General features: G+C 37.6%; 1 protein-coding gene and 1 pseudogene across 1 annotated transcript; one reads left to right on the top strand and one right to left on the bottom strand.

The window, feature by feature from the left end:
* Nucleotides 1–7648: 7648 nt before the first annotated feature.
* Nucleotides 7649–16647, bottom strand: LOC117668802 (olfactory receptor 6F1-like; annotated as a pseudogene).
* Nucleotides 16648–19543: 2896 nt separating this feature from the next.
* LOC117668904 (olfactory receptor 6F1-like) lies at nt 19544–20624 on the top strand. Its single transcript, XM_034422958.2, has one exon. The coding sequence runs from the start codon at nt 19601–19603 to the stop codon at nt 20582–20584; it is 984 nt and encodes a 327-aa protein (XP_034278849.1). The 5' UTR covers nt 19544–19600; the 3' UTR covers nt 20585–20624.
* The last annotated feature ends 904 nt before the right edge of the window (nt 20625–21528 follow it).

The raw sequence follows: 21528 nt of genomic DNA, 5'->3' as shown, positions 1-21528 counted from the left end.
GTGTCTTCTTTAGCCTGTGAAGGAGAACTCACAAAATTAATGCACAGAATATTTCAGTGGAGTCTGTATCTACTTATGCTTCACTGTAGCATCACCAATATTAGTTCTTTTAAAATATTGCAATTTGTTCCTTCTTAAATTTTCAGTCTTTTAATGTCAGGATCTACATTAGTGACTTTTATACCATTATGAATAGATGACAAAATAATTCCTAGCAGTAAAACTAGTTTGGCATTAAGTAGTGTTAAGACATAGAATCAAAATTATGTGAAGTATTAGTACTACTTTGTAAAATCTTAGTTTGACCACACCTGGAATACTGCGTCCAGTTTTGATCACCACATTACAAAAAAGGTTTTGAGACTTTGGAAAAACTGCAGAGAAGAGCAACTAAGACAAGAAATAGTGGGTGGAAACTAATCAAGGAGAGAAGCAACCTGGAATTAAGGAGAAACTTTTTAACAGTGAGGATAAGTAATCAGTGGAAGACCTAGCTTTCAGAAGTTGTGGGTACTTCATCCCTAGAGGTCTTTAAGAAGAAACTGGAGAATCACTTTTCTGAAATGATATAGAGTCTCCTGAACAGGAGATTGGACTTCAAGACCTTCAAAGTCCCTTCCAGCTCTATTCTGATTGATTGATTGATTGATCTAACATCTTTTTGAAATGATAAGTATTTTCTTTTGAAAATATAAAAATTATAAAATGATTTTTAGATGTGATATTTCTTTTTTAATTAGAAAAAATGTGTTAAATGTGTGTAATTTTGACTCAGCAAACCCTAAAAGCACTTTACTGAAAAATGGACATGTGCAGATATGACTTTTATCATGGATCATGGCTTTTTCTTAGCATCAAGGGTTTTCTTTGTAGAAAGGGTTTTGTAGTTTGTTTTTCGTAGCAATGATTTGAGAAAAGAATGACTGACAGTTAATATATTATTGGAGTTTATTCAGGTCAATAAAATGGATTTGACTGTTCTAATCCCTGGTCAATTTTGGTTTTAGATATGAAAATAATTAGGAGGGATAACCAAGCATCAATTCCATAATGACAGATTACTGAAAACACGCTATTGAGCAAAATATGAACTAAAGAACAATCTTCATTCTACATTTCATTACTTCCTTTCTAACTACTTTACATGTTTCACACTCCCACAGATTAGATTCTTACTTTAATCTGTTTCAGAATAGTAAAAAATGGCCTTGAGTTGCTTATTAATTTGATATGGATAGGAAATACTATTTCCTTGTTCAAAAAGAAGATCAATTATATAAAGTACTCATTTTCTTTGAATAAGCTTCTGTGGGGGAAAACTATACAATATTTAGAAAAAGGAGGAGAAGAGATAAATTCCCCTCAGAATAGATTTCAAAGATTTAATTATACTTTCCACACCACCTCTCTGAACTGATGTAAAAATAACACACAATAAATTTCTAGTTATCAATTCATCCATTCTGTAATTCGTATACTATGCAAACTCTAAGGTTTCTTCTTACTTTGTTGTATTTAGGAAAAAATGGAAAAATATTACTTATTACTTCTACTTACCCAGTCTAATGACAAATAGGACATGCTGAGAAACAAAGTATGAAATAACGTATATTTATATTATCATAACCAAAACTTCCCTTGGGATTTAAACTGTATAGCAATTAGACCTAATGTGAAAACACTTTCCCAGCTATTAAGATCCCCATCACCATTTCTCAAAAGGAAAGTAAGCTACAGTGGAGATGAATACTATTGGGAGACCTGAAAGAGCAGGTTGGGGTAGATCATCAAGGAGAAAATTTATCTATGTGGTGGCTAGGAGCCAAAAATAATTTGATGGCATCTAATGAATCAATTACAGGGAGGGAGGGAGGGAGAAAGGTGGGAAGAGAGGGAGGGAGGAAGGGAGGAAGGGAGGGAGAAAGGAAGGAAGGAAGGAAGGAAGGAAGGAAGGAAGGAAGGAAGGAAGGAAGGAAGGAAGGAAGGAAGGAAAATATCTGAAAAGTGATTATGAGGTGCAGGATTTAACTAATGAAGTTCAGGGATGTATATAAAAATGGGGTTTTTCTTAAGCATCATTGAATTATCCTTATTATTTAGGAGCAAGGAAGGTAAGATAAGGCAGTTATATCAAGTAAGGAAATGTGTTGCAAAGCAGGAACCTTGGATAATTTGGCTTGACCCATTGGATAATTAGTTTTCCAGATATAAGACTATTGTAGAGCTATATAAAATCTCATCCAAAAAAAGAGGAGGCAGTTGGGATGAGGAGATAATAACCAGAAATTAAAATAGTCCATTTATCACATGTTCTTTTTCTGTTCTTTGTAGATTCCCAGTCACTTCTTAACAATTTCAGATATGGCACAGCATTCAAGCAGTGTTGGGGGTCATGTAGAACAGATTTATGGTTATGGGGGAGATGGGTTTGAATGCATCATTGGAAGTATTGATTTAGGCTTCCTGAAAGGATAACTCAAAGAATGAATGCATTTTTAGCTTACGGGTTTAGTAAATGTATCTGTATAGATAAAAAAATGGTATATGAAACTATCAAAGTTCACTCTGAAAAGGTTCAGATGCAGAGTTAAAGGAAGACTTGTCCTGTGAATAAAGGTAAATAAGCAAGGATAGTGAGACCATGAAAATCGAACTGGGAACAGAAAGGCTTCATTTTTTAATGAAGATGAGGTGCTCCATTTGCTTTTGTCTTTTGCTTGCACTGTCTTCTTCATTACTGGTTGAAAGCCAGATAAGAAAAGTTAAGTAGTGTGCTAGTCGTTCCTGACACTAGGGGATGGTGCTCATCTCCATTTCAAAGCCAAAGAGCCAGAACTGTCCGAAGATGTCTCCATGGTCATGTGGACAGCATGACTAAATGCCAAAGGCACACAGAATGCTGTTACCTTCCCACCAAGGGTGGTCCCTATTTTTCTACTTGCATTTTTTATGTGCTTTTGAACTGCGAGGTTGACAGAAAGTGGGACAAGTAACAGGAGCTCACCCTGTTACATGGCACTAGGGATTCGAACTGCTGAACTGTCGCCTTTTTGATCGACAAGCTCAGCTTCTTAGCCACTGAACCACTGCATTAAAGTTTGAATTCAACTAAATAATTATGCAGCAAAATATGGACTAATGGAAACCAGGTGGAATTTAGAAATTTATGTTACTTTACCAACATTGATTTTCAGGAGGCAACTTCATGTTGTCTTTTGTGTGTGTATTTGTTTCTAGCTGAAGGAGGATGAGCCAAAATTAACTCATCATTCCTTCCTTCCTTCCTTCCTTCCTTCCTTCCTTCCTCCCTCCCTCCCTCCCTCCCTCCCTCCCTCCTCCCTCCTCCCTTCCTTCTTTCCTTCTTTCCTTCCTTCCTTCCTTCCTTCTTTTTTTCTTTCTTTCTGTGCATTTTAAACTACTTGTTACTTTGAGATGTTTAAAGAAAACCTGAATTCTGAATGACATAGTGATGTTCATTGTTTGAAAGCCTTTTAAATACCCCTTTTCCTGCTGATGATACAGACAAAGTTATTGCTTGTTTCTATTGCAGAAAACCAGGACAGATACAGATACAGAAAGTCTCTTGAACAAAGTGGCCCAAGACAAAAAAAATGCAGTTTAATATAACTGTAATTAATATAAACAACAAATTACTCTTCATATGTTTAATGATTTCTCCTTTCCCCAGGAAGATAGTACATTGATGTAGTGATTGAATAATAATTGATTCCATCTTTCCTAAAAACGATCTCATTCAGAACAATTTTATGGAAAATATTTAAGTTTTCAGGTTTCTGCTATGCACTGAAGCATTTTTGACTGATTCAAGCCAAGAAAGAGACAGTGAGATGTGATCAAGTCCAATTCTATATTTGCTTATACCTAATATACAGGAATCTTTACAAATGAATAAGTCACTCTAAGATTGAAGGAATGGCTTCTTGACTGCTAATTTCCAAACCAATATATTATCCTTTTCCTAAAGTACCACTTCTCATAGACTCTTCTACTATGAATCAGCAATGTGTGTGTTTGGGGGGGGGATGATGATATATTTTTGAATCATGTACTTTTTGTCAAATGCTTCTAGCTCTTGGGATGGATTTTATGGTACTATGAAAAATAGCTGACTATTCTTTTTTTTTTTTTAAGTACTTAAAGGGATGTTCCTGACAAATTTAAGTAGCTTTGTTAATCTGTGCTTAGATACCCAAAAGGATCCTACAAAAGAAGAAACAATGTGTAATATCCCTATTTAAAGAATTAAACCAAGCATACCTAAAACTAACTACTTTAACAATAATATTATGAGGCCACAGAAATATTTGCTGAAAAAATACACTGAGAAGATTGAAGAAATGGCCCTTATTCATCCTATGGGTAAACCATTTTTTTAGTGCATATCAACACCCTGCATTCCTAAAATGTTAACAATTCTTGTGTCCAAAAAAAAAAAAAAAACATGACACCATTTCCATTTTAGGCTGTATCACAAGGATGTGCATTGTTTTATCCTTAGGATTATTTCCTATTATTATTCTGTTAACTGTTAACATCTGTTACATTTAGAATGTTCAGATTTGGAATCTCTCTCTTTCTTTGATATGTGACAAAGAGTACAACTTTTAGTCAGATTTCTCCCTCACAATTTTGCCATAAATTCAACAGTTTAATAGGGAGAAAATGAGAGGGTAAAAATACTGCTTCTGTTGCCAAAATCTTGATTTGAATATCACGTATTATGTGCCTGTCAGGATTAATGGGAAATTTCTTACGAGAAGACCTAGTTGTTTCAGAAGAATTATACTGGATTACTCCACCACACATAATTAAATCAGACCAACAGCAAAATCCTAGACATGCCAACTCAAATATAAATTCTATATTCTTCAGTGGGTCATATTAACAGGTAACTGTATAGAGTGAAACTGCATTAAAATAGCATTACATTAAATGCATTAAAAAGTTACAAACTAATAGTCAAAATATGTCAACATGTAGAATCCATATTATCTTTTTACAAACTGTCAGTGTTTGTTAATTATTTAGATGATAGTACTAAGGACATACATGTATTTAGCTAAATATAAGTTTTCAAATGAGAATGAAATATTTTACATTATAGCATAATTAATGTTTTAAAACCTATCGAAAAACTTGAAATACAATGCAATATATTGCTATGATATTCAGTCTTAATATAAATAGTAGTAGTAATAAAAAGCTGTAGTAATGGATTCATGTAATGGACCAGATCTAAACTTGAAAGTCTATATTAAATGGTATTTATTTACAGAATGCATCTTGTAACATTATTATTATTATTACATTCTATGCTTCCATATCTCACAGAGCACTCTAAGCTTTATTTTATAAGCCACACATATTATTGAATTACAAATATATGTATTAGTGGGTTACCTTAGGAAATTCATTCCTGGCTTAGATCTAAATCCATTATCTGGAAGTATTATTTACATTTATTAAATTTCTCAGTTATTTGATCCCTAAATTAAGGTTTAGAGGTTGTTATTTAATATGTTTCATAAAATGAAAGATTGAAAAGAACATAAGATGATACCGATCAATTTTACACTGAAAATACAATCTCATTTAAAATCTCTCTCTGTGTGTCTTCTCTCTCTCTCTACGCCTCCCTCCTTGCCAAACCATGTACACAGCACAAAGACGTCCAGTTTGTTTTTTTGTATTTAGGATTTCTATATTTTAAAGATATGTTACCTACATAGTCACATATTATTTTGATGCAAGTTACAGTCACCTTATGTTTTAGCTAATAATAATAAGTTACTTGGCTTTGCTTCACAAGTCTGATGTGAGCTGGCCTCTATGAACTTACACCTATCAGCCCTTTATTGATACACAGATATCTGAGTGAACCTTGCCAGCATTGCTACCTAGTCACAACTGGCACCTAAGAATTAGGTAAACTCTAAAGTTGGATATGCTGTAAAGAAGAATACAAGTATTTAGAATTATCTTATTTTCCCAGGTTGCATCAGAATCTCCATATAGATTCCCAGAAAATAAAATGAGTATTCTTATTTAAAAGTAATGCTTTGTCTAAAAGGGGAAAATGTTCCTATGGTAATTGGCACTTAGTATCTGGAAAACCTGAAATGCTGACAGAGGACAATCACATAAGTTTACCATCTAAAAAACTTCAATTGTTTTCATTTTGGAATCCATTTTAGAATCTCTGAGTGCACACATTTCTCTCCGAAGATCCATACCAGATTTGTGAAATGCCAATCATATCTACTAATTGAAATATTAGAGAATTCTGTTTAGCCTCAATATTTTTAGTGTTATTTAATAAATTAACCTGAGGGGAGGACCCGACAGACAGCATCCATAGTTTTCCTCATCTTAGAGCAATGGTGGAAACAATGGTAGAGGTGGGAGATACACCTAGACAGGTTCATCAGTGGGACAAAAATTGTTCCATTTAATAATAATAATAATAATAATAATAATAATAATAATAATAATAATAATAATTTTATTTCTATACCGCCCTTCTCCTGAAGGACTCAGAGCGGTGTACAGCCTATTTAAAAACACAAGACAAACATCAATTAAAAATTTAAAATTATTAAATAAATTCGGCTAAATTTAAAACCCCAAAATTTAAAATACCCCAATTTAAAACTATTATGTTGATAGCCCGGCCTGGCGGAACAACAGGGTCTTCAGTGCACAGCGAAACACTCGGAGGTTGGAGATCTTACGTATTTCCGGGGGCAGTTCATTCCACAGGGCTGGGGCTCCCACAGAGAAGGCCCTCCCCCTGGGCACCACCAGCCAACATAACTTGGCCGATGGCACCCTGAGGAGACCCTCTCTGTGGGAGCAGACTGGTCGGTGGGAGGCTATTGGTGGCAGAAGACGGTCTCAAAGGTACCCGGGTCCTATGCCATGGAGCGCTTTAAAGGTGGTAACCAACACCTTGAATCGCACCCGGAAGATCACTGGGAGCCAGTGCAGCTCGCGCAGGAGGGGTGTCACGTGGGCACAATGAGTTGCGCCCATAACCACCCGCGCGACCACATTCTGGACCAGCTGGAGCCTCCGAGTGCTCTTCAAGGGGAGCCCCATGTAGAGAGCATTACAATAGTCCAGCCGGGAGGTAACAAGGGCGTGAGTGACCGTGTGCAGGGTGTCCCGGTTCAGAAAGGGCTGCAACTGGCAGATCAGGCAAACCTGATAAAAGGACCCCCTGGCCACGGCCGTCATATGCTCTTCTAAAGACAGCTGTGTGTCCAGGAGGACACCCAGATTGCGAGCCCTCTCCATGGGGGGCAAAGATTCACCCCCAATAGTCAGCGATGGCACCTGCTGACTATATCGGGGCACCGGAAGCCACAGCCACTCGGTCTTGGAGGGGTTGAGTCTGAGCCTGTTCCTCCCCATCCAGACCCGCACGGCCTCCAGGCAGCGAGACATCACATCAAGGGCATCGTTGGGGTGGTCCGGGGTGGAGATGTACAGCTGAGTATCATCAGCATACAGATGACACTTCATCCCAAAACCATGGATGAGCTTGTTTTAAAGGTTTTTTTAAAGGTTGTTTTAAAGCTTGTTTTAAAGGTTTTTGAGTCTTTTACATCAGTTGATAATTTGTCAATCACCTGTGAAATACATTCTTCAAAACATCCCTGATGTCTTTGTTTCTTAATGTATAAATAAAAGGATTCAGAAGTGGGACCAAAATCACATTGAAGACACTTACTAACTTGTTTTTTTCTAAAGAAATTTCTTTAGAAGGCTTGACAAAGAGAAACATGGTGGAGCCATGCCAAATGATCACAACGGTAAGGTGGGAAGAACATGTGAAAAAAGCTTTTTGTTGACCTTTGATGGAAGGGATGCGTAGGATTGTAGAGATAATGTACATATAGGAAAGAAGGGTCATCATACAGGAGCCTACAAAAATAGCCATGGAAAAAAATGTTATCTCAATGAAACGTGTATCTGAGGGTATGATCCAAGCATCAAGCTTACAATAGAAATTATTGATCACATTGGGCCCACAGAAGGAGAGTGTGGTAACCATGTATGTGGGTAAGCAAATAAGAAGGAAACTTCCCAGCCAATATCCAAGAGCTATCTTACAAAACAGGTTGATAGTCATGATAGTGCTGTAATGCAAAAGATATGGCCAAATATCTGTCATAAGCCATCACAGCAACTGTTCAGTGCATCCAAAAGACAAAATGAGATAAAACTGCAGAATGCAGCAAGAGAGAGATACTTCTGCTTACCCCAAGAAGAATGACAAGGATCTTGGGGATGGAGCCTGTTGTGAAACATATTTCCAGGAAAGAAAGGTTGCAAAGGAAAAAATAAATAGGTGTATGGAGATGTCGATATGTTATTATGAGAAGCATGATGGAGAGATTCCCTAAAATGGTGAGGATGTACATGATAAAAAAGAAGATCAAGATGAAAAGTTGAAAATGTGGTGAGCCTGGGAAACCAAGAAGAATGAATTCTGTCACTCTTGTGCTATTTAGCTGTCCTTAATTGAGCAATTCCATGTGTGTTCTTTAGTCTGTGAAAGAGAACTCACAAAATTAATGCACAGAATATTTCAGTAGAGTCTGTATCTACTTATGTTTCACTGTAGCATCACCAATATTAGTTCTTTTAAAATATTGCAATTTGTTCCTCCTGAAATTTTCAGTCTTTTAATATGTCATGATTTACATTAGTTACTTTTATACCTTTATGTGTAGATGACAAGATAATTCCTAGCAGTAAAAACAGGTTGGTTTAAGTAATGTTAAGTTAAGACATAGAATCAAATTCATGTGAAGTATTAGTAACATTTTATAAAACCTTAATAAAACCACACCTAATTAGAAACAATGTGTTAAATGTGTAATCTTTCATTCTACATTTCATGACTTCCTTTCTGGCTACTTTACCTGTTTCATTCTCCCACAGTTTAGATTCTCAGTTTAATCTGTTTCAGAATAGTAAAAAATGGCCATGAATTGCTTATTAATGTGATATGGATAGGAAATACTATTTCCTTGTACAAAAAGAAGATCAATTATATAAAGTACTCAGTTTCTTTGAATAAATTTCTGTTGGTGAAAACTATATAATATTTAAAAAAAGGAGAAGAGATAAATTCCCCTCAGAATAGATTTCAAAGATTTAATTATATTTTCAACACTATTTCTCTGAACTGATGCAAAAATTATACACAGTAAATTTCTAGTTATCCATTCATCCATTCTATAATTTATATATGCAGACTCTCAGATTTCTGCTTACTTTGTTGTATTTAGAAAAAAATGGAAAAAATATTACTTCTACTTACCCAGTCTAATGGCAAGTAGGACATAATGACAAGTAGGACATAAGGTATATTTATATTATCATAACCAAAACTTCCCTTGGAATTTAATCTGTATCGCAATTAGTCCTTATATGAAAACACTTTCCCAGTATTAAGATCCCCATTGCCATTTCTCAAAAAAGAAGTAAGCTACAGTGGTGAAGAATACCACTGAAGGAGTAGGGCTAGATGTCATTCCTGGAAACCATATTACCTGTGGATCCAGGCCTGCCACAATCATATCATGGGAAGTTGGGAGGGGGGATTTTTTTATTTTTAATTTGATTTATATGCCGCCCTTCTCCAGAGACTCAGGGAGGCTTACAATGTGTTAAGCAATAGCCTTCATACTTTTGTATATTTATACAAAGACAGCTTATTGCCCCCACAAACTGGGTCCTCATTTTACCTACCTTAGAAAGGATGGAAGGCTGAGTCAACCTTGAGCCTGGTAAGATTCAAACTTACAGTAATTGCAGACAGCTGGTGTTAATCACAATGCTTTTAGTCTGCTGAGCCAACAGGCCCCATGCCACCAGGGATTACATGAGTGAAGTAGAGATAGCTATAATAAACTTCTCTAAGAGGAGTTCAAGGCCATGGTGTCTGGCAGTTGTGCAAAGAAGACATTGGAGGATGTCTTCTATTTGGAAAAGAACTTATTGGAATTGTGTGGACATGTGGGAGATGTGGACAAGTCTTGAACTTTCTTGTGGGTGAGGAAAACCCGGAAGGTTTCAGAGTTGGGTTTTCCCAGATGTGCCAATATGACATCCCTAATCAAAGTTAGCTTTAAGGAACTTCAAGCCTCGGAGTTTGATTTTGTTGGAAGTGTTACTTGGAACCCTGACATTAGATCATTGTGGAGAAATTTTATCTATGTGGTTGCTAGGAGCCAAAAATAATTTGATGGCACCTAATGAATCAATTAATTAAAGGGAGGGAGAGAGAAGAAGGGAGGGAGAGAGGGAGGGAGGGAGGGAGGAAAATATCTGAAAAATGATTATGAGATGCAGGGTTTAAATAGTGAAATTCAAAGATGTATATAAAAATGGGGTTTTTCTTAAACATCATTGAGTTATCCTTATTATTTATTTATTTATTATTTAAATTTGTATACCGTCCTTCTCCCAAAGGACTCAGGGCAGTGAACAGCCAAAATTAAAATACATACAATATAAAATTTAAAATAATTTAAAAGCAGAATTAAATCAAATTGGCTTCCCCAAAATTAAAACCCATTTCCCTTAAAATAACCCATTAAAATTTTAAGCCAGCCCAGCTTGCTGAAATAGGAAGGTCTTCAAAGCTCGACAGAAGGTCCGGAGGTCCGGGATTAGTCGTATTCCTGGGGGTAGCTCGTTCCAGAGGGCGGGTGCCCCCACAGAGAAGGCTTTCCCCCTTGGGGTCGTCAGTCGACATTGCTTGACCGACGGCACCCTAAGGAGGCCCTCTCTGTGGGACTGAGTTGGCTGGTGGGAGGTTATTGGTGGCAGAAGGTGATCTCGTAAATAACCAGGCCCTAAGCCATGGAGCATTTTAAAGGTGAGAACCAATACCTTGAAGCGCACCCAGAAGACCACTGGAAGCCAGTGCAGCTCACGTAGGCAAGGTGTCACATGGGAGTGCCATGTCACCCCCATAATTACCCGTGCGGCCGCATTCTGGACCAGCTGGAGCTTCCAAGTGCTCCTCAAGGGGAGCCCCATGTAGAGAGTATTGCAGAAGTCCAGGCGAGAGGTGATGAAGGCATGAGTGACTGTGCATAGGGAGTCCCGATCCAGAAAGGGATGCAAATGGCATATCAGGCAAACCTGATAGAAAGCCCCCCTGGTCATGGCCGTCATATGCTCTTCTAAAGACAGCTGTGCATCCAGGAGGACACCCAAGTTGCAAGCCCTCTCCATGGGGGCCAATGACTCGCCCCCAATAGCCAGAGATGGCACCAGCTGGCTATATCGGGACTCCAGCATCCACAGCCACTCGGTCTTGGAAGGGTTGAGTCAAAGCCTGTTCCTCCCCATCCAGACCGCACGGCCTCCAGGCACCGGGACATCACTTCAAGGGCATCGTTGGGGTGGTCTGGGGTGGAGATGTACAGCTGAGTATCATCAGCATACAGATGGCATTGCACCCCAAATCCATGGATGATCTTGTCCAGCGGCTTCACATAAATGTTGAACAGGAGAGGCGAGAGGACCGACCCTTGTGGCACCCCACAAACAAGGTGCCTCGAGATCGACCTCTGCCCCCCAGCCAACACGGTATCCATGGTCGATGGTATCAAAAGCCGCTGAGAGATCTAATAGGACCAGAACAGAGGAACATCCCCTGTCCCGAGCCCTCCAGAGATCATCGACCAACGTGACCAATGCCGTTTCCGTGCTGTACGCAGGCCTGAAGCCGGACTGGAATGGATCCAGATAGACAGCTTCATCCAGGTACTGTGGGAGCTGTTGCGCAACCACACTCTCAACAACCTTCGCCACGAAGCGAAGATTGGAGACAGGACGGTAGTTTGCCAAAACAGATGGATCCTTCTTGAGGAGGGGCCTCACCACCGCCTCTTTCATGGCAGAAGGTAAGACATTCTCACTCAGAGAAGCGTTAATAATCCTCTGGAGCCAGCCTCGTGTAACCTCCCGGGTAGCCAGCACCAGCCAGGAGGGACATGGGTCCAATAAACATGTGGTTGCATTCAATCTCCCCAGCATCCTGTCCATGTCCTCGGGAGTCACAGGATCGAACTCCTCCCAGATGACATTCTCAAGACCCGCCTCAGACACATCACCTGAACCTACCCAGTCAGAGTCCAAGCCGTCCCGAATCTGAGCGATTTTGTCATGCAGATAATACGCAAAAATCTCAGCACGCCCTTGCAAGGGGCCTTCCCGCACTCCCAGATGGAGAAGGGAGCGGGTCACCCTAAACAAGGCAGCTGGGTGATTATCTGCCGACGCGATAAGAGCAAAGAAGTAGTTATACTTCGCCGCTTTTATCGCCACTAAGTAGGTCTTGATATAAGACCTCACTAGTGCTCGGTCAGATCCAGAATGACTAGCCCTCCAACTACTCTCTAGGCGTCTTTTCCAGCGCTTCATCTCCCTCAGTTCCTCGGAGAACCAAGGAGCTGGGCCGATTCGGCGCCAGGTCAGAGGCCGCAAAGGCATGACCTGATCTAAAGCACCAGTGGCCGCCCTATCCCAGGTGGCCACCAGGTCTTCCGTCGAGTCGTGAGCCAGAGTCTCAGGAAATGGCCCAAGCTCCATTTGGAACCTATCAGGATCCATCAGGTGCCTGGGGTGGAACCACCTAGTCGGTTCCGCCTCCCTGCGGCAGGGTGTGGCAGTCAGAAAGTCAAGTCTAAAGAGAGAATGGTCTGACCATGACAGGGGTTCAATGACTATATCCCCTATATCTAGACCATTCGACCACTGACCAGAGATAAAAACCAAGTCCAGAGTGTGTCCTCCTATATGAGTAGGGCCATGAATTAATTAACTGGGTCAGGTCCATGGCTGTCATGGAAGCCATGAACTCCCGAGCCACCTCAGACGTCTCACCGATGGATGGCAGGTTGAAATCCCCCATGACCATAAGCCTGGGGGTCTCAACTGCCACCCCGGCTATGACGCAGAGGAGCTCGGGCAGGACAGCTGCCATGCAGCAGGGAGCCAGGTACGCAATCAGCAAGCCCACCTGCAACCCATGGCCCCACTTCACAAGGAGAGACTCACATCTGGCCATCTGAGGTACAGTGGCCTCCCTAGGATCGAGACCTTCCTTTACAATAACTGCCACTCCTCCACCCCTACCCTGAGCCCTCGGCTGATGAAATGCGCGGAAACCCGGTGGGCACATCTCAACGAGGGGGACTCCCCCCTCCTGGCCCAATCAAGTCTCTGTAATACCCGCCAAGTCCACTCCCCCCTCCTGAATTAGCTCGCAAATGAGGGGGGGCTTTGTTAACCATGGACCTGGTGTTGCACAACATCAGCCTAAGACCAGGGCTCTGAGACTCTGGACAACCCAGGGAACGAGATGAGCATTGGGGACCGGAGCACGTCACCACTTGAAGACAGCAGGCACGTGCCCCCACAACACGATGTGGCCCCCTGCTCCCACCATATCTGCCCCTCCCACAGACAGTCCTGATGGAATCGCCCTCCTCCATACCAACACTAACCCCCTCCACTCCCTGCTCCGCACCTCCTCGGACACAATCCCGTGCGTAGGAGCAAGGAAGGTAAGATAAGGCAGTTATATCAAATAAGGAAAGGTGTTGGCAAAGTAGGGACTTTGGATAATTTGGTTTGACTCACTGGATAATTAGTTTTCCAGGTATAAGACTATTATAGAGCTACAGTATATGACATCTCATTCAAAAAAGAGGAGGCAGTTGGGATGAGGAGATAATAACCAGAAGTTAAAATTGTCCATTTATCACCTGTCCTTTTTCTGTTCTTCATAGATTCACAGTCACTTCTTGACTATTTCAGATATGGCACAGCATTCAAGCAGTGTTTGGGGTTCATATAAAATGGATCTATGGTTATGGGGGAGATGGGTTTGAATGTGTCATTGGAAGTATTGATTTAGGCTTCCTGAAAGGATAACTCAAAGAATGATTTTAAATGTGCCTTGAGATTCATTCCATTATTCTGCTGAGAAGTTTTATGTCACAAGAAACATGTTAAAGATGAATGGTAACAATTAAGATGAATGGTAACAATTCATCTTAACAGTTACAGCTCATCCATTGTGATCAGATTATGGTTAGTTTAAAGGATATGCTAGAAGATGGTTAGGACTAAATAAACAACCTATCGGTTCTAGATAGACAAGTTAGCTAGAAATTGCACTTAATGATAGCTAGAAATTGTACCTTAAAATTGTATTAATGCCTAAAGGTGAAAGTTTATTTGAAAGCTAGGGAATCATGAATTAAAGTTCCCTATTCATAGTTTGTAATGGTCCTTGCATTTTTATCTTATAGGTTTAGTAAATGTATCAATATAAATAAAAAATGGTAAATGAAGTGATCAAAGTTCACTCTGAAAAGATTCAGATGCAAAGTTAAAGGAAGACTTGACTTGGCAATAAAGGTAAATGAATAAGGTTACTGAATAAGGTTCCCAATCAAATTGGGAACAGAAAGGTTTCATTTTTTAATGAAGATGCCAGGTGGAGGTAGGAAATTTGTTACTTTATCAATATTGATTTGCAAGAGGCCACTTCATGTTGTGTTTTATGTGTGTATCTGTTTCTGGCTGAAGGAAGAAGAGCCAAAATTGAACTCATCATTCACTTCTTTTGTTTGTTTGCTTGTTCATTTTGTTCATTTTCAACTACTTGTTTCTTTCAAATGCTTAATGAAAACCAGGACAGATAAAGAACGTCTCTTGAACAAAGTGGCCCAAGACAAAAAAAAAAAAAAAAAAAAAAAGCACTTAAATATAAATGTAATTAATATTAACAGATAATAAATTACTCTCTGTATGTTTAATAATTTCTCCTTTTCCCAGGGGTTTAAAATAACATTTTCTTTGAAATCTCATAATTTTAAAATCTAATTATACTATCCAGATAATGTCCAAAAGTTTATGTCCTTTGGTTTTCCTTTTTACTGGCCTGAATAGAATGGTTCAGCAACAGAGTTTATTTCTTCTTTTGCTTCCTGTCTTTCATTCACCCTGTATTCTCTTATTCCTTGTCCTTCCTTTTTCTCCTTTAGAAAAAACCTTCTATCCCACAGCCTTTCATTTCTCAGGGACCAAGTCTGGAAATATACATTCTACAGTATGATAATGAGGAAACGTAATCTGAAGGAGGCTATATATTCCTCTTCCTCTGATTTTTTTTACAATTTGTTGTCAGCACAGAGTTCAATATAATAAGTGCTTCAAGCCAGAGGTGGTATTCAGGAGGTTCTGACCAGTTCTGGAGAACTGGTAGTGGAAATTTTGAGTAGTTTGGAGAACCGGTAAATACCACCTCTGACTGGCCCTGCCCCCATCTATTCTCTGCCTCCTGAGTCCCAGATGATCAGGAGGAAATGGAAATTTTGCAGTAACCTTCTCCTAGAGTGGGGAGGGAATGGAGTATCCTTCCCCTGTCATGCCCACCAAGCCATGCCCACAAAACCAGTAGGAAATTTTTTTGAATCTCACCAGTGCTTCAAGCCCTCCTTCACTTCCCTGTTTCTCAGGGATTAGATAAAAAGGTAGCAATGATGAAGGACACCAGTTCAATAAGGAAAGTGTTGGTACAGAGAAAAAAAACCTAACAAGGCATCAATACAACAATTGAAATTACTGATTACATTGGGCCCATAGGCCAGGGTATAATATGAGGACAATATTGGTTACATCTGTTGTTGACCTGTCAAACTGCTGAGTAAGATCGCCCGCCAGTTTAGGATCAGGTATCATCAATGTGCTATTGATACCCAGCCAAGAAATTGGTAGGAAGAGTTCAATCCTAACACAAGCAAATACATTTATGTACCTTGGCCCCTTGAAAGTATACATGGTCATTCATGTCATAGTAATCATACAATTAGATTATACACTTATTTAACAAAGGTGGCACAATGGCTCAGCAGTTAAAGATGCTGAGCTTATTAGAAATTTAGGTTCGAGACCCAAGCACCTTTCAACATTAAATCATATATTTTGAGTGTCACTTGCATTGTATCATACATTTTGGGTGTCACTTGACACAACCATAGTATCCACCTGTAGTAGTGTTGTGCCTTTCAAGATTACTGATTGTTGCAGTACTTGGGAATGGGGGAAATTATAATATTTTTATTGACTAAATTGCAGGCAATTCTGATAGAATAGTGAATGCATCTAGCTGGCCATATTGTTCTCTCACCAAAACACTATACCAGAAAAAGCTGTCTGTTGAGAGCACCAAAGGGAAAAACAAAGGCAAAGTAGACCATGTAAAACTTTGTATCAAATGTTTAAAAATGACCTGCAAACAGTGGACATCAAATGGGAAGATGCTTAAGTTTCTTCCACAGATAAAATTCATTGGAAGAAGGTTGCTGCCTTATGTGCTTTGGGTGAAAGAAACCAACGATGATTCTTCATGGGCACTGTTTAAGATGATCTGAGTATCTGAGGACCTCCCACTGTATTTTCCATTTAGTCCAATACATCAGAGCTAGAGCACACCAAGGCCAGCCAATTAAAGAATGTCATCCTATGGGATCCAAGAAACATACCTACACTGTAGAAATTCCTGGCATCTGGAATCAAGAGGTTCATTTGGCTACCATGATTCTACTGTTCAGGAAATAGTTGAAGATCTGATTGTTCCCCTGGCCTTGGAGAAAGAGTGACTGGATTTCTCTTTTTCACTTTCCTTTGCTTGTTTTTGGTTTTGTTTTTGTAAATTGCTCTTCTCTATTTTCTTTTAACCAGCTGGTTTTCACTTGTAAGACACTCAGAATATTTTTGGAGTTTAGAAGTGTATAAATTAAATAAATACAAATAATAAATGCAAAATAAATACAAATATTACACACTTATTTAACAAAGGTGGCACAATGGCTCAGCAGTTAAAGATGTTGAGTTTATCAGAAATCTGGGTTCGAGACAGGGTGAGCTCCATTCCTTGCCCCAGCTCCTGCTCACCTAGCAGTTCAGAAGCATACAAATGTAAATAGATTAATAGGAACTACTTCAGTGGGAAAGTAACAGCATTCCATGTGCCTTTGGCATACAGTCATGCTGGCCACATGATAACAGAAAATGAACAAGTCTGGCTCCCTTATCTAAAAACAGAGCACCATGCTCTAGAATTGGATACAACTGGGAAGGAAAACATTTTCCTTTATTTAACAAAATAGAAATATTTAAAGAATGGGGTATATGATTTAAAAGTAAATATATAGTGGCAGAAAAGGAAAAGGAAAAAGAAAGGCAACATCATATACAGAAGTGTCAAAACAATGGGGAAGTAGTTTCATCTTGATATCAGGAATTTCAGTAGGTCTTAGACTGTGGGCTAGTTTACAAAAATGATATTTTGGATTTATCAGATTGTATTGTGTTTCCATAAAAAAGGTATGTTAAATTATATTTTTGAAGATAATGCGAGTATTGCACATCATTAAAATTTGTCTCTGCCCTTCGGAATATTTCAGCTCAATAATCCATAAATCTAAGGCCCCAATTATTCATGATGTCATTTGTAATTTTTAAATCCAAGGCTTACAGATGGGGATTATAGATGGACAATTGCAATTAAAACAATAATTCTTTATTGAAACTGCATGTCAAAATAATAAAATTATAATATATTTTGGTATATTTTCTAAATTACCCAGTTTCCCCTGTGGCAAAAAAAACCTTACTTTCATAGACAAATTCTCATTAAAACAAAGTACTCCCCGGGGGTTTACTAATTTATAAATCAACAACTGCTGCATTTACTGAAATTATGCACATTTATTCTGGGGCCTAAAATCAAAGGAAAGATTCATAAGAAATGTATATAAAGTTTGGAATGCATGGCATTTGAAACAAAGCAATTAACCTCATAGTTTAGGAAAGCATATTATTTTAGAGGATTGTGGTTTTTTTAAGCAATATCATTGGAAAATGTCTATTACATGTATGTAGGAGATACACAAACACAAATTCATGTGTAAGGACTTCATTGACTGTACTACTGTAATAGTAAGGTAAGTGTGAGGATATCACAAATTATTTTTAATTTAATTTAATTTTAATTATTTATGTCATAGCTCTTACCACATGAGCTACTACTGAGTAACTAAAAAGTTTTGCCATATCTCTTGAAACTTAGCAATGAAATAAATATTTTTAAAGAAGATTGGATGCTAAATTTACAAGGGATTAAATAATAATTTTTTTTGATTAAATTCTGGTAAATTTAAATAGGAATTGATAGCTAAAAATAATAAAACATAAGGATATTGTATGCCTATCAATATAAATGAATGTTTATGTTATATAAAGGACTTGGGAAATGAAAAAGAGCAGTTGTTGTAAATATAATGTGCAGTAAAAGATGCATTTGTAGATCTATCAGCAATAGTGGTAGCAATACATTGAACTTGAATTTTAATTTAAACTGAATTGTAGCTAACATACAACAAATGATTAGGATTTTTTAATAGTTCCTTCAATTGTTTTTATTATTTTATTCAAAGCCTTTTGAATAGTCAGTGTGTATTTTTTCCCTCATTCCTTTCAAGATTCACTATCTGTGGGATGGATTTTTATTAATTGTTCTTTTCTAAACTCTTCAAAATGTACACAATCTCAAAAGAGGCATTTCCATGCTGCACTTTCATTTCAGACAGTTGCCAGTAAACAAACAGCTGATTCAGAATTCTGATGGAACATTTGACAAGAAGATAATATATCAGGAAGGTCCTACAAATCAGGGTAAAAAACCCCATCCATATAATTATAGCACACAGTTGCATTATGTTGTAAAATTTCAAGAAAACCTTCCTTAGTTGACCAGGTAGGAAAAATATGAAATATAGCTAAAATGAATAAATTTAATCATTGGATGTAGAAGCAAATAAAAGAATGATATTCTTTTGTTAATTTGTTGAAATTTGGAGTATGTTTTCAAATTGTTGAAAATATTTTCCAATATTGAAAAGATTTATATATATATATTCATTCATAGATAAGGAAAATGATGTCCAAATAGCTAGATTTTAGGGGAAAGTGCTGTAAAGTAGAAAATACAAAACAAAACGAAGACCTGTTTGTGCAAAAAAAAAAAAAATGTATACAGAAAGGAAATATTTGCATATTTTTCATGAATTCTTTAAAAAGTAAATCTGTACATTAATGTAGAAAAGGATGAAATTAATATAAGATTTTAAAGATACAAAAAGTGAAGAAAAAATTGACAAATTAGTCCCATTTTACCATATTATTTGGTTAGTCATTGTTACACTTTGAAAGCATCCAGTTACCTAAAGCAGGTATTTTATTAGGATACAGTATATAAATTGTCTTATTTAACAAAATCTTCATTGTTCTTTTACTTACATAAGTACTACTAAAATTTAAAACATGGTATAAACATAGTAAACTTAGATTTGTGTGTTTATATGCATTTAATATATCAAAGATGTCTTCAGAGAAATATTAAAACAACATTTTATAGCATTCCCAAGCTCTAGATTTTTATTCAAGTTATTTTTGACAGGAAGATGCTCTGATACTGATGAGAGAAAGAAATGGCTCAAGAGTGAAGGAATTTATCCTTCTGGGTTTCCCTGGATCCTGTGAACTCCGCATATCTCTTTTTATAGCTTTTTTCTTCATGTATCTCCTTACAGTAACTGGAAATGTATCTATCATAGTATTAGTGAAGAACTTTCAGAGGCTTCGTACGCCCATGTACTTCTTCCTCTGCAACCTTTCATTCCTGGAAATATGGTACACATCAGCCTGCATTCCTAAGATGTTGTCCATCCTTGTTGCTCAGACCCAAACTATCTCCTTCTTAGGGTGCCTCACACAGATGTACATTGTTTTCTCCCTGGGATGTACAGAATATTTCCTGTTGGCTGCCATGGCTTATGATCGTTATTTGGCCATCTGCTACCCCTTACACTATAATATCATCATGTCTAAAACTCTTTCTGTACAAATGGCATTTGGTTGTTGGACATGTGGTTTCTTAATTATTTTGTTTCCAGCCTTCTTTATATCTCAATTGTCTTTCTGTGACTCCAATGTCATCAACCATTTCTTTTGTGACATTGACCCTTGGATAGTACTCTCTTGCACAAGCACTTACACCGTAGAAATTGTCTGTCTTATTCTTTTTGCAACTGTCATTATGGGATCCTGCATGATTACCTTGATTTCCTATATTTATATCATTGCTACAATCTTAAGGATCGCATCAGTTCAAGGACGTCAACGGGCTTTCTCCACTTGCTCTTCCCACCTTACAGTGGTGATTATATGGTACGGTGCTACCATTTTCCTTCATGTCATACCTTCTAAACAGCAGTCACAAGAACTGACGAAAATAGTTACTTTATTGAATACAATTGTCACCCCCTTGTTAAATCCTTTCATTTATACACTCAGAAATTCAGAAGTGCAAGAAGCATTGAAGGCTGTATTTAGGGCCTCAGCTGTAAATCTAAGTAATAGGCACAATAAGGGTAACAAGTTAGTTTCACAGCACCAATAATATACAAAGGTAATAGTGTGTTGGTTCCTTATAGTGATATGTCAACAATTAGAAATTAACTATTTGCAAACTTATGGAATGTTCTGCATGATATCCTATGGCCCTTTCATCTAAGTTCTAGCAATTATTAAAGCAGTGAAAATGGAAGAAATTGCTAAGCATGTGCAGTATTTTTTCACCAGATATAGAAAAAGAGAAAAAAACCCCAAAACCTCAAAATTTCTGGCCAGTACAAATGTTATTTTTAAGAATGGAACCAAAGGATTGCAAATTTACTTTCTTTTATGAAGAAACACTTATTAAAGGTTTGGCTTTCAGTTTAATGCACAATTGAATGTACTTGGAAATCCAAATACCAAATGTTTTAATGAAAAATAATTATAACAAGCTACTGTTGATGTTGTTAGTAAGTGATACAGATTATTTTTTTTTCTAAATAAATTACACTCTCTGATTACAGCCAGAATGGAAGCAAGATATCAAACTTCCAGAAGAATGGCTTCACTGCAAACATATGCTACCTTCCTCAGATATAGTGGGAGAATTAATAGATCAATATAGAATATCCTTATTCAAAATGTTTCATTATCTTTACTGTACAGTGTGTCTTGTTAATATGAGAACAAAATATGATATTTTAAATGGATGAGGCCCAACTCTGATTCTGAAAACAAATATAGAATGTAGAACAAAATGTCTGAAGTATAATTTAGAATGGTAAGAAAATACTTAGTGAGATACTATCATTTTAACTTTTTAATTAAATGAAGAAGCATGGCAAATCCTATCATGTGATGTTTCTGTTAAACAGGTGAATAGATACAAAACATAGGTAAACATTTTTTACAGAAAGTTGTTCACGAAAAATTTTGTCTTTTTTTTTTTTTTTGCAATTAGTTAGAATATAAAAATTCATGTATTGATGGAAGGACCTCTTGGTCATC

The sequence above is a fragment of the Pantherophis guttatus genome, chromosome 4 (assembly GCF_059756535.1).
Source record: "Pantherophis guttatus breed Tessera chromosome 4, ASM5975653v1, whole genome shotgun sequence".
NCBI lineage: Eukaryota > Metazoa > Chordata > Lepidosauria > Squamata > Colubridae > Pantherophis > Pantherophis guttatus.
Note: the sequence above shows the minus strand (reverse complement) of the source record. Positions and strands in the feature narration are given on the sequence as shown.